Below are 25,329 nucleotides of genomic sequence, written 5' to 3'. Positions count from 1 at the left end.
AATCATCCAAAATTTGCGGTGTAATAAAAATAATCACATAATTGGACTCGCTTTACTCGAGATTTAAATAAATAAATAGTTTTTTAGTCTATGAAATTATTAAAATCCTCAAACATATGCCTCAAAAGATTGACAAAACAAACTAGAGCTTAACTATAATTGTCCATATCAAACATACACGTATACTGTACAATAATACAGGTGAGGAGAATGCATCGCCAATGCGCAAGAAGAGTGAATCGGAAGCACTGTCCCCCAAGTTATCAAGAGCTGCCACCACCATTGCTGAGGAGGCCGTGGATCAGCTACAAGCATCAGAGAAGCTTATCGCAGGTAAAAATGTAGATCTCAATCTGTATTTTAAAATGTTAAAACATTGAAATTCATGAATTTCTTGACGGTTAGTTCGCTTTAATCTTCTTTCCTATGGTAAAGTACTACAGCAAACAGTGGTTAAAGAAAATAATTTTGTGTTTATGTGATCCAGATTTTCACCAGGTAGCATTAAAGGCACACGGATTTATCGATCGTATAATGTCTTAAATAAAGATTGCAGGAATTATTCCGAAAAAAAAGCTTAAACCCGTTAAGCAAAATAAGACGGTTCAAGTGTGCAAACATAAAAATATAATTTCTGTGTACTAGAACTCAACGAAACGTGGGAGGAGAAGCTTAAACGTACGGAACAGATCCGTGTACAACGTGAGGCTGTGTTCGCGGAAATGGGTCTTGCGGTCAAAGAGGGTGTCACAGTGGGTGTTTACTCGCCGAAGAAAACTCCGCATCTGGTTAATTTGAATGAAGACCCCAATCTCTCCGAATGTCTACTTTATTACATAAAAGACGGTAAGTTAATATGATTTTTAAAACATACGTTTATTGATATTTTTAGGAGTTAAGTTGATTATTTGGTGTACCAAATAATGAAATATAATGGGATCCGTAGTTACCATTATATTTCTGGAGCATTCTAATGGATCTTGAATTCATTAAATTTTATGTATACAATATTATATTGTTAAAATTTATAATCTGTTAAAAAATGGTTTCATGATAAACAAATTAATGTCTTTCTTGATTTCTTTGTTTTGTATATAAGCAAACCGTGGGCGTCAATAGCTGTAAAACAGTTTTTAACTAATACAGTTGTTATCCTTCCTCAGATTATAAGAATCCGTTGTAAATAAAACGCAATACAGACTATTATTATTACTTGTAACTTGATACACAAGAGTGAATAAATCTATCCTTTCCATTTTTAAATCTATATAACTTCTTGCAATAGCCCCTTAATGTCGCATTTCTTTTGTCCATTTTCTTGTTATGTTAATTCAAAGTACTACTGCTCTTTATACTTTCTACCTATGTTATCTACGCTTCTACCCGGAGATCAGATTGCGAGATCAAATGACACACTTGAAGATTGTTTCGCTTGAATTATATTCCTATAAAGTCAACATGTTCTCCATTAACACATTTTATTCTATTATTCTTTAGTGACTGAACAACGTAACATGTAATTAAAATAAAACTCTTAATGCTTAACATTTTCTTCGCTCTGGGAATTTCCTTTGAAATCTCGCTTTTGGTTATGTTTTAAAGTTTTCTAGTGCTTATAAAAGTTCGTCATGAGCAAACATTTGAATTTCAACATTTCTTAATTAGGCCACTAAACATGTATTCTTGATTTTCTTTATATTTATACGCGTTTGTGAATGTCAATTGTTTCTAGAATCACAAGTTCTTGCTTGAATTCAAAACTTTCCGAATGTACAAGTAGGTCTTGCAACTTTCGCAGAATGTTTTTTTATTTTCATAAGGAGGAAACTGTTAACGATAATAACATTTCGTAGGAATAACTCGTCTGGGTACGGCCGAAGGAAATGTTCCACAAGACATACAGCTCTGCGGATCACATATACTCAGTGAGCATTGTATATTCGAGAACACGGATGGCGTGATCTGTCTCATACCACACCATGGCGCTTTGGTCTACGTAAATGGACGTGAGGTGAGTTTTTTTTACATATGTTAATTCAAATGTTAAGTCAAACTTCGGTTTATTTATCTGAGAAGGTGGTAGAGGAGGAAGTATAATGTTGTTAATGCTAAGCAAGCGAAACAGATTGTGAGTCGTACCATATTTTAGACTGTGATCAATAACGTGTTATGCTGTCAGTAGTGTGTAAAAGTGACCTTGAGAAGTTGAGAATAAGTTCCTACGAAACGAATCAGTAATCTTTTTCTTGTTTACATTTGTATTACATATATGTATGTGCTTGGCAAAATAAACAATGAAGGTTAAATAATTAAAATTAATAAATAAGATTTAAGTTGAATTCAATATCACACACCAGGACACACCTTTTCCTGCATTCCTGCAGTTATTACATTTGGGCTCAAGTGGTAGACTTTAAGATTACAGATTCTGATCGTGATTTTAGTGGGAAGGGACCCAGCTTATCTTTATATATATATTTCTTGTGTGCGTATGTATGTCACTGAACTCCTCCTAGACGGCTGGACCGATTTGAATGAATTTTTCGGTATGCGTTTGGGTGGCACCCTGGATGGTTTATATTCATAAATCAGCCCGACGGATGGCTCTGGGGTCAGCTAGTATAATATATATTTCTTTGGTTTCTAGATAAACGAGCCAACCATCTTAAAGACCGGCTCCCGCGTAATCCTAGGCAAGAATCACGTATTCCGTTTCACACATCCCGGACAGCCACGTGAGGAAATCGTTTCGTCGAATAAGGAGCTCAACGATGGTAACAGCAACACTGAAACTAACAAAGATGGTAAGTTTTTTTCAAATATTTTGCTTCAAATGCTAGTTTTGTTACAAAAATACATTGAAGATATCTTCAGTTACATAAAGTTATGGATAAAGTTCGATTCAAATTTTATGTGGTCGCGTGGAATTTAGCTGCGAGTGTAGTGTACATTACAAAAAAAAAAGGATATGAAACTGTTTTATTATTCGAACCAATTTTTTTCAAACATCTGTTAGCTTTCAAACCATTCCATTCTCTCAATTTAACGGAAAACTTCTTAATCAGTGGTTAATTCCTTAGTCCCGAGTGAAACAACCACCGAAAACGTCGACTGGGACTTTGCACAGTGCGAATTGCTGGAGAAACAAGGAATTGATCTTAAGGCTGAGATGCAGAAGCGGCTTATGGCTTTAGAGGAACAATTCCGCAGGGAAAAGGAACATGCTGATCAACAGTTTGAAGAGCAACGAAAGGTATTTTTATTGTGGTCATGTGTTATAACACTTTTGCGTCGATTACGTCAAAGAACCATTTAGAGCTACTGAGCCAGCCAAGTAGGAAAGTATTTGTTCCGAAATTTCTGTGATGATTTCAAACGCTACAATGTGAAAACTCGACCTTTTGAATTGATTGATATGTTAACTATCAAGTTCTAAAAAATAATTTGCTTGCAAATCATTTTCGTTATAAAACTACATTATTTACGAATTCCGTCAATCTTCCGTCAAAATTCCGAATTTTAGGACAGGTGAAGAAATACTTACGCCAGCTCTTAAGTTTTCAAGTGGGTCGACGGATTGCAATATTTCTGACTTTGATATTTGAAATTATTCTATCGTTCAGACAGCGCTGATAGAGCAAAATGTACAAGAAAGTGAACATTATTGGATCGGACGGTTTGACCGCACTGAGAGAAGGATTTCAATATTTTTTTAATAAACTTTGCCAGAATTACGAAGCTCGTATAGACGCTTTGCAACGACAAGTCGAGGAGCAGAGTGTCACGATGTCGATGTACAGCTCCTACACACCGGAGGACTTCCATAACGACGAGGATATATTCGGTGAGATATTTTGAATAACTGTAATCCTTAGGTCAAATTATTAATATACTAATAATAATATTTGAGAGTTTAACAATTGGCTTAGAGTATTTTTAATACTCCCTAATCTCTATCTGTTCTACTAATAAAAAATCAAAGATCCTTATGTCGGGTGTAGTACGTATTTCAACTCGCTGGCCAAGTGCGTTTTACTAGACTTGACACGCTCAAATTAACTCTTTCCGAAGTGCCGTGATAAACTTTAGTGAACCGATGGATTATGTCGATCTCCATGGCTCTGATGGGGAGCGTTGCAGCCTTTAAGTGGCTGGTTCCGGGTTCGATCCCGGCAGGAGTTATCGGAAAATTTATAACTTTTGCATTTTTGCTGGTCTGCGAAGCCTTCGGTCGTGGCAATTAACCCTCCCTTCCGAAGAAGAAGTGCCGGTAAAGGATCTAGAGTTCCGGTACGATGTCGCATAGAAATCGATTTGGGGTATTTTTATTATAAAACAGGTTAGCCCACTACCATCATAGACTGCATCATCACTTACCAACAGGTGAGATTACAGTCAAGGGTTAACGCCAACTGCCGCTTCCGGGCAAGCTCTTGCGTAGTAAAGCATTTGTAACGTTGTGTTATGGGGTAGTGAATCCCCTGTTTGAGACAGAGTGCTGGTCGGCGCGCGAGGTGGGACTGGCGGCGTGGGCCTTCCGCAAGTGGAAGTACCATCAGTTCACATCACTGAGAGACGACCTATGGGGCAACGCTATCTTCCTCAAGGTTAGTGAAGACTCCACCAGGTTTACTGATTTAATAAACCATTCTCATACAATTCATAACTCTAGCTGAGACAGCAGATACTAACTCTATATATTAAATCTACTAATCTACTAAAAGAGAACAAACATGCAATCAAAACTCTGGCTCATCAAAGTGCTCAGATTTGGATTGAAAACACCTGATAGTTCTGATAATACTTAAATCAGCCCTTCAATCCAATGTTCAAGGACGCACTTACAATCGCAGGTTAACTTTAGTCCAAATATGTGGTCGCGGTCACTCAGTGTCACACTTGATAACTTAGAAGTGGCTTCACTTCTCAGAACAGACAGACTCAGACGTAACGTACGCCTGCTTCTATACAACGTATCTCAAGGCCTACCTTTGTAACGAAAATCTAAAATAAATGGAATGCTCCAGAAAATTTTTGGTTTATGACTGTTTTCAAAATGACATTGTCGTTTCGTAGATTCGGATTTGGTATTAGGTACTAATATGGTCCTTTGTAACAATTTGTTCCGCTCGGCGACCTATAATTTAGGACTTAAAAGTGGTCTGGTAAAAGGATTCAGCCGTTGCGTAGTGTTCTAACAGTAAAAGTAACCTATTGAATTTGCCAACCTAAAAACTAATTCTGGGATTGATTGTGCAAACTATAAACCTTAGAAAATAACACATTTTTCTACTTTAGTAGTATGTTCAAATTGTTATTGATGATCACTATTCAAAAACGAATCTCTCACCGAACAGGAAGCAAACGCAATATCAGTGGAATTACGCAAGAAGGTCCAATTCCAATTTACTCTGCTAACTGACACGCCCTATTCGCCCCTGCCCGCTGAACTCGCGCCAAGAGACGATGCAGATGACGAGTACCGACCTTCCGCACCTACCGTCGTAGCCGTTGAAGTTACCGACACTAAGAATGGGGCTACGCATTATTGGACTCTCGAAAAGTTGCGGTAAGTTGAAAAACTATACAAGACTTCCTGCTCTAACGTTTATAGACATATCTAGTAAAATATTTGGGGCCTCATTAATAAACTTGGTATAGCGACGGGATAGTTATGCAGTGTTTTGTCACACTCTAACAGAAATCACCTTTAAAAAAAAATTGGACGTAGCTAAACGAAAAGGCCCACATTCAGGTAGTTTTCAGACATTAGGGTCTTACAAAGTAACGGTAAAACCGTCTGAATACTTGTTTCCTTGTTACGTTTTTTAAATTTCACTTATATTTTTTATTACGTATATTTAAGACAAAGATATAGAATATGGATAGTCCTAAAAGAAATAAATAATTATATAACGACAATACACACATTGTCTTCTAGCCCCAAAGTAAGAGTCGGTTGGGTATGGGTACTAAGATAACTGATGAATATTTACCCAAACATTCATATTCATCACACAAACAATTCCCAGTTGTGAGAATCGTACTGCAATACTGCATCAATCTGTCGTAATCATATATTCTTAATTGTAGGATATATATATATATAATAAATATATACTAGGTACAACCAGATAATTATATATTCTAGGTTATATTTTCATTTTAAAAGCGTTTTTATTTATTATTTATCGTATTACGTACCGTACGTGATATATATATATATATAATATCTATATATATATATATAATATCTATATATATATATATATATATATATATATATCTACATTTTATTTAGTATTTAAATATACCCATTTGTTTTTATTTGCGTTGTATTGTGTTGTTTATTATTTTTTTATGATTTTAATGGGAAATCTTACGCTGCAGGGGTGGTATCAAATTATAAAAAAGTGTCCCTTGCGTGCTTCTTGAGTATGGTTATTGGTATATAATATTGTATGTATGACCGTATTTTATTAGGTAAGTACATTTTTCTCTATAGAATTACCATTTAATGTCTAGTTTGTGTAATATGTTATATACGGATAGCGCTTTCTTATTTTGCTGCCTTTTATTTTCTTTTTTCCCTTACGCTTTATATATTTAATAAAATAGTTTTTATTGTTTTGTAATTATGATATTTTAGGACATTACAATGAATGAGAATTTTTAATAACTTAGAATGTTATAGGAGATAGTTATTAATACTTTGTGTAGATTTAGATTCATCCAGCGGCTTCGACGAGTAAAGTTTGTACGAAAAGTTTTCAGCAAGATGCTATTTTTTTAAGCTAGTGTATTTAGGTTGGGATTTAGAAAAGGTATATGTCTAAATTGAATAAATTTTTTAAATAAAGATTTTACAAATTTATTTATAGGGTAATAATATAGGGGTTTGAATGATACTCTTAATGGTAATTGTTTTGTAATAGTTTTGATGCAAAATCAAATTTGAAACTCAAAATATATCATATTGAATATCTAATAATAAAGGACTTTTTAATTGTTAAACCATAACATCTATATAATTGTTGTCTTCTATGGTGTCTCAGAATATTAAAATATTTTCGCACATCATTTTTTCCATAAATTTATTTACAATCAATTTAAATGTTTTTCAAATTATGGTTACTTTTATGTCCTGTATCTAATACTTATTTACACCAATCGTTTTATTTAAACTGTAACGCATAGAAACGCGACGTTCGTTTGCGTTTTCATTGTCAGCCCTTGTCAAAATCTATCTAACAATGGCGTATATAAAACACGTACACGCAAAACACGGCCGTGTCCACGACACAGCCGGACACCGATTTTGTTTTTTGTAATTCGTGTTGGGTTACGCGACTGCAAGGCGGGTGTATTGTTACATGTATTGTACATAGCCATCGGTTGGAGCTCATGCGCCAAATATACAACATGAACGAGAGCGCGTACGCGGACGAGGACGAGCCCGCCACGCCGGTGCCGTCGCCGCCGCCCGCCATCCCGCCACCAACCGACTCGGACATACTACAATGTATCTCAACGTGTGCGAACAACACGCGACTCTCACTAGCGAACCTACTGCCCTCGAGGTTTGTGCCTCATGGGAGAAACAAAGCAGAACTTCAATAAGCCAGGCTGATGTGGTCTGGGGCTAAGACTGGCTGGGTTTTCAAAATTAAAAATCAAAAATTCATTTCGTTCCAGTTGACTTGACGTTTCAATAGTGCTTATACTTTTGAAACTTCAAGTCAGTCTGTTTTAAGTGACTCTATAGATATTGTATGAAAAGTGTCATGGAATGCCACTGTGCTGGAGACCAGTGTCTCCACAATACCCACTACTGACACAGCCCCTGACCGCTTCTGTGTGCTGACTGCGAGATTTTTATCTTTTTGATCGCGTAAAAGTTAACTATGATTTGTATGGCGTCGAAAGACCGCCATCTCTGGTCCCTCGATTGCGCTCTTTCGACGCCATACAAATCAAAGTTAACTTGCCCGCGATCGTCGAATAGATAAAAATCTCGCACTCAGCACACTGTTCTTCTGATACAGTGTTTTCGATTACTTTGAAGTACATATTGAATTTTTAGCATTTAAAAATCATTTCCTGCTAAAAATTCGCGGCAAAACGAAATGTTAGAAGTTAATTTTTGTTCAAGGTTTAGTGGGAGTTAGATTTGTCTCTCCTTTTGTTCGTATCTACTTCGGTAAACTCTGTTGAAGTAGGCACGAAATAAATCAATTAATCTCTTTGTTTGGATAATATTTGGAATTATTTTAAAAATAATTAACAAATGTCGACGTACCGTAAACTCGGAAAGCGATTTATGGACTTATTGCCAGTCCAAAGGTCGAAGTTTTCTCAACTGTTTTGTTTCTGCCAAAAAATGAAAAAAAAAGTACACTTAGAATGTCGAACGTGTCTGCTCAAGTCACGCTTTTGTAAGGCTTCCTCTGCTTTGATGTTCAAATGCAGTGCAGCAACAATCTCAAAACCGCAACATTGTATTAAAAAAAACCCTTTTTATCCCATTCCATGTTTGTTCCATTGCTATATGTAATACTCGTAAAAATATTGACATCCGCATAGCATATGCTGTAACCCAGGTGGGGTAAAAGTAATATCTTAAGGTGCTGAGTGCTGCTTAATGATACTGAAAGAATTCATACTATTAATCAATTATTCTACGTAGTTTTTCACAGCGAAAAAAATATATTATGTTATTCTTGACCATATTCCTGACAAATGGTTGTCCGCTTTATACAATTCAGTAAAATTTTCTCGATAGAAAAGAAGAGCTACCTCTAATGGAAATTGGAAGGATATTTTTCTTACTTATTAATTAAAACTTTATTTAGATCTATTGCAAGATTCAAATTGCCGTTAAAAAGGCTAAAATGTGCATCAACTCAGAAGTTGATCATTTGATATTCTTCGATAGATTTTTTACTCTTATGTCATTTATCTTACACGTTCCAATAAACTTTCCTTCGAAAAGTGAACATTTTTTTTATTTCTAACAAAATGGCCGCCAATTTACATTATGTTATTACTTTTATCCCACCTTCTAACTTTCAATAGAATCATAATATGATATTTAGTGTACCCAAGATGAAAATCAAATTATGCTCCCATTTCTGAGTTGTCATAAACTGCTAAGTTATGCCGAGCTTTATGTACGCCTACACGAAAGTATAAACCGTAAATTATGCGTAGTACTTTATGTGAACAGTAAGTGTTTAGAAAAATGCATGACATATAAAATATGAGTGTTCAATAAAAGGTTTGAATGTATTTTTATAGCAGAAAAACAATTCGATTGGTTTATGTTATATTTGTTCGCATGTGCCATCGCAACAAGCAGAATAAGTGCCGTGTCGTTTCATATATCTGTATTCACTAACATTATTTTGAAGTCTTACAGTGTTTTGAAACCTCCATCCCTTTTTCGATATCGCGAGGAAAACTTCAAAGTATTGTTGGCGATAGTCTTGTCATAGTTTACACATCGAAAAATCTACTAAAAGCAGATAAGCAAGTTTATTAGCAGTAAATGAATAGTAAATAATTAAGTTGTTTTATGTCTGGTAAATTATTTATACGATATTGTAATGGTACTAACTATTCGTTGGCTCATTACTACACACAGTCGCGAGTGCAGGCGCACTTCCAATCCGTGCCTACATTGTCAGTCACAGGACATCTATTTAATAGAAACAAACTCTACAGATATCATCAGTAATTTTTAACACTGTGCCTTGTAGTGACGGCAGTTCAGAATACAGTTTTCACGACCCCTCCTCTTCCCGCGGGTGTCTTAATGGGTGACTACCCATTATATAATGGAAAGTCACCCATTAAGACACATGTATAATGGGGACAATTAAGACACATATATAATTGGGACTGTTCCCATATGTGTCTTAAAAATAAGAAAATGATAGATAATTCATGCTTGCTTATTATGCTAAATGCTTTTTAGATTTGTTGATACAGTTTAACTGCAATTAAATCATTACAAACTTTTGAGTTATCTAAGGAAAGAAATGCGAAGTGATCCCATTTACACTTGGCCGTAAAAAATTGTATGTTATCTAAAAAAATACTGATGCTTTATAGTTATTAATTTTGCCATACGCGACGTTGTCAAACCGTCTCTTTTGCTATAGCCATGTGGAAAAATAACCAAGTGTGATGGGATTGTGTAGTTAACGTGAAGTTTTTAAAACACCAGGTTATTTTGTAGAGACAGTTTTTAGACTTTGAAGTTGTATTGACAGGCAACGTCTGGAGCTGATGCGCGAAATGTACCACAACGAAGCGGAGCTTTCGCCGACGTCGCCTGATCACAACATCGAGTCGGTCACCGGCGGTGATCCGTTCTACGATAGATTCCCTTGGTTCCGTCTTGTTGGACGGTGAGTTTGGCTTATTTATCCATTGCTGACATTCATCCTCCGCAGCCAAGTAGATAAGATCTTTATTTGCATAATACACCACACCTTTACATAGATGTCATTTAAATATCAATTACGAAGTAATAGTGTATTGCTATTAGAAGGCGTGCAAAGTAACGTACCAATGCTGGGCACAGATCTCTCCCATTGGAGGGACGGTTTCAGAGCATAAGCCCACCACGCTGCTTTTAACGTATCGACCCATTACTGGCCCACTACAGGCTAGGGTTTCCACCCATCGGGGTTAGGACCGTAGTCCACCACGCTGGCCCAGTGCGGATTGATTGACACCACATACCTTTGAGAACATTACGTAGACTCTCAGGCATGCATTTTCCCTCACGATGTTTACCTTCACTGTCGAAGCAAGTTGAATTACTTAAGTGCGTGCTGGGATTCGAACTCGGCCCCCCGAAAGCGAAGTCGAGCTCCTACCCACTACGCTTTCACTGCTTCTAATGCGTTCTTTATAATGTTATTAAAGGTGTGAGAATTTTACTACTACTGAACCCATACACCATTCTGAGGGTAGACCCGTGCCAAGTGGGCCGGTAAAGGGTTTAAAGTGATGATGGTGATGAAGATATTCAGTGAAAAAAATTATGCAATTGTTATTATTTTTAACAGGAGCTTCGTATACCTGTCGAATCTCCTGTACCCGGTTCCGCTCATTCACAAGGTGGCTATAGTGAATGAGAAAGGAGACGTGAAGGGCTACCTCCGGGTGGCCGTACAGGCAGTCATCGATACTGAAAAAAGTGAGTCATTTCTAAAGATGTACCCTTTTAATAAAAATATCGCAACCTAAAATATCTTTATATATATATTTCTTGTGTGCGTGTGTATGTCACTGAACTCCTCCTAGACAGCTGGACCGATTTGAATGAATTTTTCGGTATGCGTTTGGGTGGCACCCTGGATGGTTTAGATTCACAAATCAGCCCGACAGATGGCGTTAGGGTCCGCTTGTATTTCTATAAATAGCTTCGATGAGCATTAAGCTTTATTTGCTATACTCCGCGAAAAGCAGGAGAATCTGTATGGTGTAATTTATGATTTCTGCAAATTTAAAAAAAAAACAAAATTCAAAAATGTTTTATTGAAGTAGACCTTATAAAAGGCACTTATGAAGGGTTTCAAACGCGCCCTGGTTCAAGAAGAGCCCACAACAAATTTAGACAGTTTTTTTTTGTTACCACCATCTCACAGTCGAATTAATATCTTCAATCTTTATACTCAACTCCAAAGAGATTTCGAGGTTCTTCCGCAGTGTTACACCCGAGTATCCTCAGATGTTGACTTTACAGTCAACAATTGTTTTATCAAATATAATAAGATACATCTAAAATAACTGATGATTGTACAGTGTAATAGATAATGACATATGATTTAATATGATAATATTAACAATGAACTAAAAGATAATTAAAGTTTACTTACTAACCTCCGTAAGAGGTACATGCAAAATAATAATTTGACTAAAACAGATTAATATTCCTCCCCACAGAGATTGAATATTAAATACAATTGTATCTTGTTAAACTGAATCTGGCTGACATGTAACAGGTGACATAATCAAAATATAAAGACAATTCTCTCGTAGATAACGCTGAATTCGCAGCTGGGGTGAAACAATCGGCAAAGATCTCGTTCGACGATGACATAGCGCCCGCGAGGTCCAGACTCAAAGCGATATCTAACGTCGACAAGAACAATGCTATAAATGCTATAAATATCGAAGATAGGCCCGAGCAGGACTCTAACATCAAAATCGAAGGTAACCAGCATAAATTACATTTTACAAACTTATATTTCAATTAAATGTATGCATTTAAATTAAATAAATAATTAAATATACTACGACAATAAACACACCGCCATCTAGCCCCAAAGTAAGCGTAGCTTGTTTTATGGGTACTAAGACCACTGATGAATATTTTTATGAATAATATACATAAATACTTAGAATATATATATATATATAAACGCCCAGACACTGACACAGTTGTTGGAAACGAACCCATGACCCTGGGCTGCAGAAAAGCAGGGTTGCTGAAAACTGCGCCTATGGGCCGTCAAACAATGGCATTTAGCGTATGCAACTATTTGAACGTGGATGTTTATTTTAAAGCGAAGAAATTACCTTTTTGATTGGTAAATTTCTTTGTAGAACTAGCCGTAGCAGAGTGCGACGCCGACAGTGGACGTGGAGATAGTTCTTTAGCTTCCGAGCTGAAGGAGGAAGATCTTCCTGAACATTTGACGCTAGGTCGCGAGTTTACATTCCGGGTGACCGTTCTTCAGGCACATAGCGTTTCAACTGATTATGCAGATGTGTTCTGCCAGTTCAAGTAAGTGTTTTTAACGTTTTGTTTTGCTTTTAATTGCTAAGTGATCTCTTAATATGAATAATTGTTATAATTGTGGCATGAACGGGATCAGAATGATTTAAACATTAATGGGATTTCAATTATTTACAAAAACTGTCGAGAATTCAAGAAACAATTCATCAAATAGGTTTCTAAAGATAATAATTCTTAGAAGACTAAAGTCAAATGATTTAAAATTAAATTATGTGATAATTATTTAAAAAGGGTGTTATGTATGGAGAAAATGTCTAAAACTATTAAATGAATATGTGTAAAATTGATTTAAATGTCGATTGACAGATATTGCAAAAACTTGAAACGTATCTTTGTTATAGCTTCCTGCACCGAAACGAGGACGCATTTTCAACGGAGCCGGTTAAAAACGCTGGAAAGAATACGCCTTTGGGATTCTATCACGTTCAGAATGTATGTTGGTTATACTGTGTCTTATTCATTCTCTATTGCTTATTGTCCACTGTTCTAACTATTTGTTTATCTCCACAGATCACAGTGCCAGTAACAAAGTCATTTGTCGAATATATTAAATCGCAACCGATTGTTTTCGAAGTATTTGGACACTACCAACAACATCCTCTACATAAGGTTAGCCCTATAATTTTAATGACCTCATATTTAGGTTTAATTTCAACAGTTTAGTAATAGTTATATTTAAGTTATGTTTTAGTAACATATAATAAATAAATAAATATACTACGACACACACATCGTCATCTAGCCCCAAAGTAAGCGTAGCTTGTGTTATGGGTTCTAAGATGACTGATGAATATTTTTATGAATAATATACATATATACTTATAATAAACATATAAACACCCAGACACTGAAAAACATTCATGTTCATCACACAAACATTTTCCAGTTGTGGGAATCGAACCCACGGCCTTGGACTCAGAAAGCAGGGTCGCTACCCACTGCGCCAGTCGGCCGTTTCATTAATATTTTCTGCACTGATATAAGTACAGTTACATAGCAACTGATGGCAGACGTGGAGTTAAATGAATATTCCAAATTTTTTTAAATTACCAATGAACAATAACTTTCCATACTATCTAATATAAAAGATTGTGTTTAGTCACTGTACTCATTTTGACGTGAACAAGAAATGTCTTACATATTTTCGGTTGATATTTACCATGGAAAATTAACGGAATATAAAAATTAGAGAACACTATTGAACGGAATAAATAAGTTAGTGATATTTACATACTAAATTGATATCGCTAGGTGTCATAACCTATCGATAGGTACTTTATATGAAATTACATTGTTCCAGGATGCAAAACAAGATGGACCAGTGGGCAGGGCTCCACCTCGACGAATGCTCCCGCCATCACTACCGATATCAGCGCCAGTCCGAAGCCCTAAATGGAGTGCCGCCAGTGTTGCGCCGCCTTGCTGCTCCTCACATTTGCACTCCAAACACGACCTGCTAGTGTGGTTCGAGATATGTGAGCTGGCGCCAAGCGGGGACTATGTACCAGCGGTACGTTAATCAGTAAAAAGTACTGTTTATTAATAAATGCGACTCTAGACTCTAGATCGTGAGTTATGGCCAAAAAGAAGTAAAACTTATTTTTAAAAACATAAATGTAGTTTGGGTAATGTTGTACCCTGTCACTTTAACTGGGTTGTATTCACTCTAGGTGGTGGAGCACAGCGACGAGTTGCCGTGCCGAGGGTTATTCCTACTGCACCAGGGCATCCAGCGACGTATTCGCATTACGATTCTCCACGAGCCATCATCCGACTTACAATGGTCTGACGTTAGAGAACTTGTTGTTGGTAAGTACAAACATGTTTAATAAAAAAAAACGACAATTGAGAATTTTTTTTTTAAATTCAGTTATTATTAGTTATTTTATTACCACCTAGGTATTATAAAAAATAGAATACCATGAACTGACCCTAGAATAAAAGAAACATAGAAACTTTATTTTCCAGTGATTTAATGAGAGAAAAGTATGCAATATATAGGACAATGTTTGTTGTAGGACGCATACGAAACATACCGGAAGCAAACGAAGACACGACAGACGGTGACGAAGACGGGGCTTTGTCGCTCGGACTATTCCCCGGTGAACGACCCAACCTGGACGATCGAGCTGTATTCAGGTAATTCGGATCAACAAATTGCATTAATTAGTCTCATTTTATGTTTTTTTTTGTTGGCTTCCAATGAGCTGGAATGGCGACCTCCCGGTAAACACAAACATTAGGAGCCACCCGATGAATTAGACAGATGACCAAAAAGGAATCGCTGCAATACACACAATACTGTAATATTTGAGACTACCTATCTACAACAGTAGATGTCATCACGTAACCTGACGATGACGATGATAATGAATTTTGTTGGAGTAAGGTATATATTTAAGTAACATTGATTGAGAGATTTTTTTTTTAACAGTCTGTCAACAAGTTATATCAAGGTTCATGCAACCCTTAAAGAAATTTGTAGGAAGCATAAAATACTCGCTCAGAGAAGAGTTTAATCTGAGTGGGTATTGTTAATAAATATAAATAGTAAAATTTATAATTAATAATGAAGACTCGAACGCGGTGGCAGGGCGGCATAAGACAGCGTCTTGCCGTTTTCTGTGACGGCATACTACTAACATCTCCTGCGATCGCCAACTGTCTGCCCAGCGTGGTGATTATGGACAAATCCTCACGTTAGGGCAGGCCATTGGTCCAACTGTGGACTGTTATAGGCTATTTATAATCGACATAATTTGTTTGTGTACAGATTCGAAGCGGCATGGGATAGCAGTTTGCACGGTTCCCCGCTGCTGAACCGAGTGAGCGCTAACGGAGAAGTGGTTTACATAACACTCAGCGCCTATCTTGAGGTGAGTCGCAACTGCGGTCTCTATTTATCGTTCTAGTATCTCTCTCACAAGCTGGCGATACTTTGCGGAAGTTCATGATAAACTATAAACGTTAAGCTAAATTTGTATATTCTACGAAAACCAGGCATATCTGCACGGTGCACCTGGTATTTTTTTAAATCTTTATACACTGATGTGACACTGGTCTTCCAAAATGTGCTCCAAACGTACTATCAGTTTGACACTGGAGCATCATCAAATGTTGACTTTGCCATCCGGAATTGATTTAGGTTTAGTTTCACAAGTATCGGATAATTATTTGTCTTACGACCGAACTTGCGGTTAGCTTGATGTCGGTATATTATTACAGGACTAAGGCCCGTTTACACTAAGGACAATTATTAAAACTCTGTCTACATTACCAAAGGTTTGACTGGCAAAACATGCCTCCAGCCATTTAGTTTCGCCTATGTACATATAACTTCTCAATAAAGTATTAAAACAAAACGAAATAAGAGTTGGTGAAACGATTTTTTTCTATAGACATCGCATAAATAATTAGGCATTCGATCAAGGACATTCCTAGGTTCAGTAAAAACAGGAATTAGTGTAGATCTGATTGATTACTTCTAAAGAATTCCACGACGTTATAAATAGTATCAAAAATCTGACAACAGCTGCAAAGGGTAGTATATAGATTTTGATGATGTGCCGCTCGATAAATTAATTTGCTAATCAATTAGGGTTGAACTTTGCTAAAAGTTATTTTTCCCTTACCCAGGAACTGTCCATTTCTGCAACAGTAATAAAAACTGTCTTCTGACAACGTGTATGCAAAATTTGGATCAGAAAAGCGATGACGCCAACAAACTTATATATAATAATTATAGTTTAGGATGTTTTTTTTGACAGTGTAAGTTATTTAATAAAGTTAGGATAAAGTGACTACTATAACTGAAGCCCCAAAGAAGAAGTAATATACATTTTATTTAAACGGTTTACAAAAGACGGAATTAATGCTAAAGCATCTATCAGCCAGCCTCATTCTATCGACTTGTTCACCGCCGAACTGCTTCTTAAGTAAATGAACAATATTGCGAATCAACGGCAAACTAAGTGTAAAGTAACCAATGGATTTTGGACAACCCAAAACTTCTTGTACAAATTTAGCAACACTATGTTTTAATGAGATCAAGGATATAGGCATGTATTTGTCCATCAGGTGGAGAACTGCGGTCGTCCGGCAATTATAACGAAGGACCTATCAGTAGTGGTGGTTGGACGTGAAGCACGTACGGGCGCAGGTCGCTCGCTACGTCGTGCTTTGTTCGGTTCCAGAGCCGCAAGAGCTGATCGTCTTACAGGATTGTATGAACTCAGCTTGCATCGGGCGCTCGAACCAGGTTTATGTTAAAAATATTTATTCTATTATCATACTCTACCTCTTAGCACTTTTCCTTTCAAGGTTTTGGGCTCATTTATTAGGATTGTCCACGGTTTATTAAGGCAGACGAAACAAAAAATAAAACAATTATTCGGTCCAGTAATTTTTGAGTTTTTGCGAGACTTATATCGATTCTTTTATTTAGATATTGGCTTTTTTATTGACTATTTTACCTAGCTGTAGTTTTTAGTAAAAAAGCTAGTTGGGACTGCTAGTTTTCTCGGTATGAAAAGTTTCCTATATCCGTCTCGAAAATGTCCATCCAAAATTTGCCAAGATCCGTTTAGCTATGAAGCGGTGCATAGGTAACGAAGGCTATTCTTTAAATCTCCGGTACCGAACCCCGGTGCTATTTTGGGAGAGAAACTATCCTCTGTCTATCTCCAGGATTGAAGCTTTATGTGTGCCAAATTGCATCGAAACTCTTATGGCAGATCCTGAGAGTTTTAATAACGTTTTCAAACCGCGCTGGGACAGCGTTGTGGACTACGGTCTGTAGCCTTCTTATAGCCTTCTTATTCAGAGAGAAGAACCGTGCTGTGGTAATGTTGATGACCAAATTCAAGAGAGATCCTACATTATGAAGTAACCGTACTGTTTGACATTTTAACAGGTGTCCAGCGTAGACAACGACGTGTGTTAGACACCAGTGGCACCTACGTACGTGGAGAAGAAAATCTGCACGGTTGGCGTCCTCGCGGTGACTCGCTTATATTCGATCATCAGGTCAGAGTTCTGATCCTTTTTCACTATATAATGCGTACTAGTAAACATTAAGACATTAAGACTCCTTTAATTTTATGATATCATTAAAAATTAAACTAAATTCAATTTACTACCAATTAAATGTAAAAAAATGACTGTTTCTACTCATTCAATTTGAATTACTAAGTAAAAATATTAACAATTCTTTGATTTAATAATAAAACTTCTGTGCCATTTTATAATAAAATTGCATGTTTTGTGATAAAGTTGATTTGATTGAGAACATCTTTAACAGTGAATTTCTTCTTGTTTGTGATATGAATTTATTTTGAAGCTAGTAGTTTAAATATTCTTTTGTTGCTACGCTGCAATATTTTACTCTATTTAAAAAACTTTGGTTCTTTAAATCCTAATTTAATAGATCGTCAACTTCTATGGCGGTATATAGATCGTTTAGTTTTAACCTTCATAAATCCCAACTCAAGTATGTTTTTTTTTTTTAAATAATGAAATGGATAATATAAGATAAATTGCATCCGCACTTTTCAATACATTTTAAGATTATTGTTTGAATAAAACCAAAGTCCATTTAACTATAAACTAATTGTAACATATCTTAAGAAATATTCAAAATATTAGGTAAAATTAAAAATTTATACCAGAATAAAAACGTATGTTTCATGTATCGTACAGGAGGTTGACGAACTATTTCTCCTGTTTTATTATTTGTTGTTTGAAATCATTAATAATTGTTTCTTTTTTCTACTCAAGCAGAAACGTATCTGGCGCAAACTGTTCTATGATTGGCCGCTGGACGTTATCGATAAATTGCAGGTCCACAAATATGTTTCCTTAGCTATTTAGTATGTGCGCAATCATCCATTCGGTGTATACCTTACTCTCTATTCATTCGTACTAAATAGCTACTGAAAAGTAATTTGTGTACTGATTAACAGTCCATTCTCACCTATTTCACGCAAATGAATAATTAGGCATTATTATATTATAATTATTGTGTATTTAGTGTTTTATTACTTTAGTTTTAGAAAGGGCGTATCTACATTTATTTTATTATTATTGCTTACTTGAAACTATCTATGATTGTAAATATATAGTTTGTCTATGGTTTATATCAGTATAAAATAAATTCCAGGTCTTCCAATAATCAAAATTCAAAAAAAAAAAAAGGTTGATATTCTTTTTCTTTGAACTGCATTATACCTTACTTGAAGGTAAGTTATATAGGGCAAAACTGCAAAACCACGGAAAAAGAAAGAAACAAAGCAAATATTAAAGTAATAATCCTACCCTACTAAAAATACTCTATACTACTCTCAAAAAAATTATAGTTTCTGTTATCATATTCATTGCTTATTTTGGTTGATGGTGTATTATTATTTATCGATAACGTCCTATAGTATGTATAGTATTACTAAAGCAGTGTAGAATCGCCCTTCCAAAATAAATATCTATTACCTTTTGTATCTGCTTAAAGCTTACATTATTAACATTTAATCACACATTTGTAATCCTTACACAAACACGCTTGATCATGTATTGTTTTATGAATTATTATTAGTATTGAAGCTTTATATTTCGATATAATTGAATTAAATCAAAATATTTTTTATATGGGATCATCGGTGTAAAATGCTTTGGTGTTTCAAAAAGTTTAAATAGTATTTAGTAATTTTATTTATCTCGTTAATATCAATTTATCAAATTCGGTTAAATATTGAGTGGACATGGTTTTTCACTGAAGTTAGTCATCACTGAGTTACTTTTAAGTTGTAAGGTAAATGACAAAAGTTAATTTTAACGCTAACGCACAGGCGTAGCTGATAAACATCTTTCAATAATAAGTTGGTTAGTGCATACATATTTGTGATAACAAGCCTTTCATTTTGCTTTATCTAGATTATAATAAATATACCTGTATATATGTAAAGAAAACCAAACTAGTTTTTTTAGTTTTGTAGATCGGTAGTATAATTTAAACAAACCATTTCAGTGGGAGCTCGAAAAGATGACTCGATTAGAGCAAGTGGGTCGGACAAGACACTTCCTTGCGTTACGCGAGCGTCTTCGCCACGGACACGAAAATACCGTTGCACCAAACGACTTTACTAAAACTGAGAAGGTATGATGATTTAAGAAAAAAAATGCTAAGATAATTTTATATATGACACTTAAATTTTAATTATATAAGCAAGTTCTTGCATTAATACAATAATCTTGGCGACGTTTCCTGGATATCGGAGAGAATTGCACTATGGACATATCTATTTAGTTAAGTTGAAGATTTGTTTTGATTTATTGATGTTATAAATTCCTTTGTAGAATTACCGCTTTCGCCACTAAAGTTTACGCTCGTCGGCGATGGATTTTAGAATAATTATAATTCCTAGGATCAAATGCCTTATTTTATGCAAAACCTAAAATTAAACACATTTTATGTTTAGCGATAACAAAAAATAATAATAAAAATGTTGGCTTCATTGCTGTAAGCAATCTCTTACAGGCAACCTTTGTATGAAATAAATATAGCAAGAGAGCGGGACAGTGCTATGAGCATACAAATAAATTTGAAATCTAAGATGGCCGAACTAAATCATGAGTTTATTTTTTGTTTTACAACATTGTTTTAACTAATACACTGATAGGTCCAATATTCATATTATAGGGATGGGATTGAGTATATGCTAATATACTCAATCCCAATATATTTTAAAGGAATTCAATGGTGGCATTTTCACATGGTACTTCAGGCCAAGTAAGATATTTCGTGTCGTGTAGCCAAAACAGACTTCAGCGATTGCTCAGTTATTGTATATAAGCTGATATCAAACAAAGAAGCACGAAAAATTAAAATTTTGTGACGGGCAGAAATGGTAATTGTAAATTTACTACCGCTTGTTTTTTAATTTGGCCTCTTTTATTTACCTTAGGAGGTCAGCAATATGGCTGCCAAGGCTGCATCAGAATGCGCGCATACACGCGATGAGTCTGTTTACGAGCCGTGGGAGATGAGTCCGAGAGAAAAGGAAATCTCCACGAAATTCCTCAAACTTATACAGGGTAAGAACATAAATTGGGCAAGAACCCAATACTTACAATAATCAGATTAAATAAAAGGCTTAGATTCCACACTCTAGATTTTCTTACAAACTATAAATGAAAAACTTATTTATTTATCGTTCGTTTAGTAAGCTTCGCTTCGTTTAATTTCCGAACTTGTGGTCAGTAGACTTCACAGTCTTGAACACCGTCGCAAGGTTGCCTGTCCAGCTGTATTCTACAAGATACATTTCGGGGAGTGTGCTCAGGAGTATTCGATTTGGTTAAATCATCTCCTTTCTACCATCGAACTGCGACGACGTACGTTTTGCTTCTTCCTTTCTGATCCGCACCGTAAGGCCTGGAATGCCCTCCCATCTTCTGTCTTCCCGATAACTATAATCTTGGTACCTTCAAATAAAGAGTGAATCGGTATCTTCTAGGCAAGCGCGCCCCATTTTAGGCTGCATCATCATTTACCATCAGGTGTGATTGCAGTCAAGCAATTATCTATATATTAAAAAAAAAAATTGCTCCATATCGGACTCCAGTGAAATCTTGACAGTTAAATTATTTAAGTATATTGGGGAATTACTTATTTCTACTGCCCAACAGCATTTTTGCAATGCTGTGTTCCAGTTGGAATGGCGTGGTTGCTGGTGTAACACACATAAATTGTTGCTTAGTATGTTCATAGACGATGGTCCCCGATTTACCATTAGGTGTGCTATCTGCTCGGTCCGGCAATTATTAAAATAAATAAAAATCAGTAGCCGCTTGAAGATGGTAAATTTGGATGTCACAGGAAGGATAGGTGGCAACAAAGAGGTGGAAACTGCAGTATCTCCAGCGACGCCGGTCGACGAGGGCGTATCCGCAGATATCTCCACACCCAGTCTTTTGTCATCCATACACAGCGCCAGCAGCTTCGAGTAAGTATTTCATAATAGTAACCTAATTGTTATTTAAGTACTTTATTAGTATTTAGTCTCGAAATTTTATCATCATCTTTTAAAGCCGAAGGAAAACTTTGATTTACTTTATGTTCTATATAGACACACGAGATAGGTTATAGACTGGATTTATTTCCTTAAAAGTCAGTATCAGTGTCCAAAAGTTTCCGCGCGGGCATAGTTTGCTCTTACTAATATATTAAACGTGTGTCTGTTTTTTTGTTTGTTTGTCCTTGCTTGGCGCCCTAACTAAGCAAACAGTCATCTTGATTTTTAATATAATAATTTCAATGGACGGAGGTTGATGTCGACTACATTTTATTCCAGAAAAAGAAACGGTTCCGACAGGATTTTTCACTCTTCTCATTCGGAAAAACCACCATTAACGCGGATGAAGTCGCGGGCAACTTAGTAACATTAGTAGGATAGGACTATCCTACTATCCTACTAATATTATAAATGCGAAAGTTTGGGTCGATGGATGGATGGATGGATGGATGGATGGATGGAGTGATGGATGGATGGATATGTATGTTTGTTACTCTTTCACGCAAAAACTGCTGAACCAATTGGACTGAATCTTGGAATGGAGATAGATTACACTCTATATTAATTCATAGGCAGCAGCCCAGGATAAAAGCATTTAATCCTGGGAAAATGTATGGTTTCCGGTTCCCTTAGCAGTATGCACAAAAAAACGGTTATGAAGTTGCAGGCAACAGCTGGTTCTTAATAAAGTTAAAATTCTTCAGGCTATGCTCGCCGGAACGGGCTTTATTGGAGAAAGCAGCAGGCGCCTGGGGAGTCACGGGCATGCACGGTAACAGCGTAGTGAGTGCTGGCGTGCTGTTCGTGCCAGATTGCGAGGAGGTGCGAGTGTCGGCCGCCGTGGCGCGACGTGGGTACCTCAACGTGCTGCAACACGGGACACATGGCTGGAAGAAGCGCTGGCTCGTGAGTTCTTTTTTCTAATACAAATGATCTTCCCCACATCACCTACATTATTTTAAGGTCAGCACGACATGGCTTCATCAAACTTTATGACAGACTTGTTGTTTTATTAAATTTGAGTCATACTCTTGCTCTTATCTAACGTGATGTGAGTTCGTCACAACATGACTTTTTAAAACTTGAAGACTTTTTCAGACACACGTTTTGGCATATTTTTTAAAAATCGACCGGACCTTCAAACCTCCTTGGGAAAGTTTTGTTGGGTAAAGTAACCGCCACTTCTCGGCTGGGGTAGGCATTATGGAGTAAGGTGATATAATACTGGTTTAATACTTTATTATTTTGGCCATATAAATATAATTTATATGGTTAAAATAATAAAGTATCACACCTTTAAAACACGTAGGTCATTCATGTGCCACTTTCCGAATAAATGCGGACGCATTATTTGTTCTGGATAGCAGTGCTCATAGCATTGCCAATGAGTACAGAGTTACGACCTTCGATAATATTCGAATTGCAGACTCCATTTTAATTCCTCGATCAGATGTAGTAAAAGCCATGATGACGATCTGCAGGTGGTCCGCCGGCCGTACGTGTTCATCTACCGCGACGAGCGCGACCCAGTGGAGCGCGCTGTCATCAACCTCGCCAACGCGCACGTCGAGTACTCGGAGGACCAGGAGCAGATGGTCCGCATGCCCAACACTTTCAGGTAACTTTCTTTGAGTGGCTTCCTCTTCTTTTTGACCTTATCCATGTTATGTGGTTTTGCCACAACACGTGCTATTCGTTCATTAGATAGTTTTAATATTATCTGATGATAATCCTTGAGGATTAGGACGGAACTCTAGATTCACTATAGACATATATTTTTTATCTTTATTGTACAACCATAAATCCGCTTACGTAAGGCGCACTTAATGTTAAAGCATTTTCTACCGACAAACCTTTGATACACAAACGAGTCAGACGATGTAGCCAAAAAAAAACTAAAGTAATAAAAAATATATATGAATATCTTATCAACAATCAATACAAAAATTTAATATTTGGTATTGTTTAAAAATCATCTCATTCAAATTCTGTGTAACCACCTCCACTACTGAGTTTTATTTAAATAAAATTGTTTTTTTTCCGGAGAGAATTCCTACCTTCATTGTATTCAGTTTTCATTGTGGAATCTATAGTTTCATTTATGAAAAAATGTGTTGAATAGTGTATCATTAGCAAAGTTCTGTTTAATGTTCCAGTGTGGTGAGCAAGGAACGTGGATACTTGCTTCAGACGCTGGGCGACAAGGAAGTTCACGACTGGCTTTACGCCATCAACCCATTGCTAGCCGGACAGATTAGGTGAGCAGTCCTTCCTCTTTATAATATACTCTTTTACGCTAGATCCGTCACTAGCAAATCTGTTTTGACTTTGAGTCTTTATAACCGTTTCCAAGCATCGCTCTTAAATACAGAACGGATAATGAGGTATTCTCTGAATATAAACAAGCCTAGACTCTATAATGTCGTGAGTCTCGGGGCCACAATTGCAGGTTCGAACCCTGGGTTTTCTGACATAGACATTTTTAAACCCTACCTTAAAAAACATTTTGAAGAATATAAATTGTGGTTATTATAATTTTATAAGGCGGTTTTATCTAGTATCTTATGAAACCTTTTGGCAGTAAGATGATAACAAGTAAATTTCTCTGTGTGTATGAGTGTATTACCACCACATCAACATCACCGCAGAAAGTTGTGCGAGAAAATTTGACAAAATTGAACCTTACGTTGAGACGACCAAAAAGCGGTCTTAACACAAAAGTGTTTTGTAAATACTGATGAGATGTTGTAATAGTGAAGAAAAGCTAATTTAAAAAGGCCTTTTCTTAATTAACTGTCCTTTTTGGGAATCGAATCTGGGACACGTGTAATTTGATAGAGGCTAAACCAAGGTCAAAGTTGAATATAATGCCATAGTATAACTAGAGTATAAGACTAAATAGAGCCAGCCAGCTCGGTCCATATCTCTATACACGCGTGAAGGTGTGCGCGCGCAGGTCGCGGTCCGCGCGCCGGCCCCGCCCCGCGCCCGCCGCGCCCCCGCAGCTGTCCGCATGAGACCTCACCATGGAGTCTATCCTCGTTTTTTAAGCGCGTCGCCGACGGACGCGTGTACGCGCACAGACCGCTCCGCGCAGTGCGCACCTCGCATAGATATTAACACGGCCCAAAAACTATTGACACTTTTGCTCGGTGTGTAACGAACCTAACCGATTGGCGGGGTTAAGGTACGCTTCGGTTCCTCCGCAACGCATTTCTGCTTTGTAAAAACAAACGCTTCAAGCGTTTGTTTTTACAAAGCAGAAATATTACTTGCTCCAACGGTGGGAGAAAACCTGTATGCCTAGGTACCTCCATAATGTTTTTAAAGGTGTGTGGAGTCCCAATCCGCGCTGGGCCAGCGTGGTGGACTACGGGCTTAACGCCTTCTCATTGTGGGAGGAGACCCGTGCCCTGTAGTGGGCCAGTATGTTGGTAGATGATTGTTTGAAGC

At 36.6% G+C, this 25,329-nt stretch overlaps 1 protein-coding gene across 17 annotated transcripts in view; it reads left to right on the top strand.

The window, feature by feature from the left end:
* LOC120630886 (kinesin-like protein unc-104) overlaps window positions 1-25,097 on the top strand; it is a 130,992-nt gene extending 105,895 nt beyond the window's left edge. For 4 of the 17 annotated variants that reach the window (XM_039900205.1, XM_039900207.1, XM_039900204.1 and 1 more), the window contains 29 exons: window positions 202-333; window positions 646-846; window positions 1,854-2,011; window positions 2,648-2,804; window positions 3,081-3,253; window positions 3,730-3,844; window positions 4,474-4,607; window positions 5,358-5,569; window positions 7,389-7,580; window positions 10,275-10,412; window positions 11,079-11,209; window positions 12,040-12,228; window positions 12,622-12,802; window positions 13,156-13,246; window positions 13,325-13,423; window positions 14,115-14,324; window positions 14,485-14,623; window positions 14,833-14,953; window positions 15,588-15,690; window positions 16,892-17,072; window positions 17,727-17,839; window positions 18,593-18,652; window positions 19,830-19,958; window positions 20,767-20,896; window positions 21,681-21,807; window positions 22,581-22,782; window positions 23,358-23,494; window positions 24,033-24,134; window positions 24,833-25,097. In XM_039900205.1, the coding sequence (XP_039756139.1) occupies window positions 202-333; window positions 646-846; window positions 1,854-2,011; window positions 2,648-2,804; window positions 3,081-3,253; window positions 3,730-3,844; window positions 4,474-4,607; window positions 5,358-5,569; window positions 7,389-7,580; window positions 10,275-10,412; window positions 11,079-11,209; window positions 12,040-12,228; window positions 12,622-12,802; window positions 13,156-13,246; window positions 13,325-13,423; window positions 14,115-14,324; window positions 14,485-14,623; window positions 14,833-14,953; window positions 15,588-15,690; window positions 16,892-17,072; window positions 17,727-17,839; window positions 18,593-18,652; window positions 19,830-19,958; window positions 20,767-20,896; window positions 21,681-21,807; window positions 22,581-22,782; window positions 23,358-23,494; window positions 24,033-24,134; window positions 24,833-24,893 (4,118 nt within the window). In that variant the 3' untranslated portion in view covers window positions 24,894-25,097. Of the gene's footprint in view, window positions 1-201; window positions 334-645; window positions 847-1,853; window positions 2,012-2,647; window positions 2,805-3,080; window positions 3,254-3,729; window positions 3,845-4,473; window positions 4,608-5,357; window positions 5,570-7,388; window positions 7,581-10,274; window positions 10,413-11,078; window positions 11,210-12,039; window positions 12,229-12,621; window positions 12,803-13,155; window positions 13,247-13,324; window positions 13,424-14,114; window positions 14,325-14,484; window positions 14,624-14,832; window positions 14,954-15,587; window positions 15,691-16,891; window positions 17,073-17,726; window positions 17,840-18,592; window positions 18,653-19,829; window positions 19,959-20,766; window positions 20,897-21,680; window positions 21,808-22,580; window positions 22,783-23,357; window positions 23,495-24,032; window positions 24,139-24,832 lie in introns of those variants that run through there. The other 13 variants (XM_039900211.1, XM_039900210.1, XM_039900217.1 and 10 more) reach the window with 11 other exon arrangements.
* The last annotated feature ends 232 nt before the right edge of the window (window positions 25,098-25,329 follow it).

This window comes from Pararge aegeria, chromosome 17 (assembly GCF_905163445.1).
Source record: "Pararge aegeria chromosome 17, ilParAegt1.1, whole genome shotgun sequence".
In the NCBI taxonomy this organism is placed as follows: Eukaryota; Metazoa; Arthropoda; class Insecta; order Lepidoptera; family Nymphalidae; genus Pararge; species Pararge aegeria.
The sequence above is the reverse complement of the archived record's forward strand: the minus strand, read 5'-3'. Positions and strand labels throughout refer to the sequence as shown.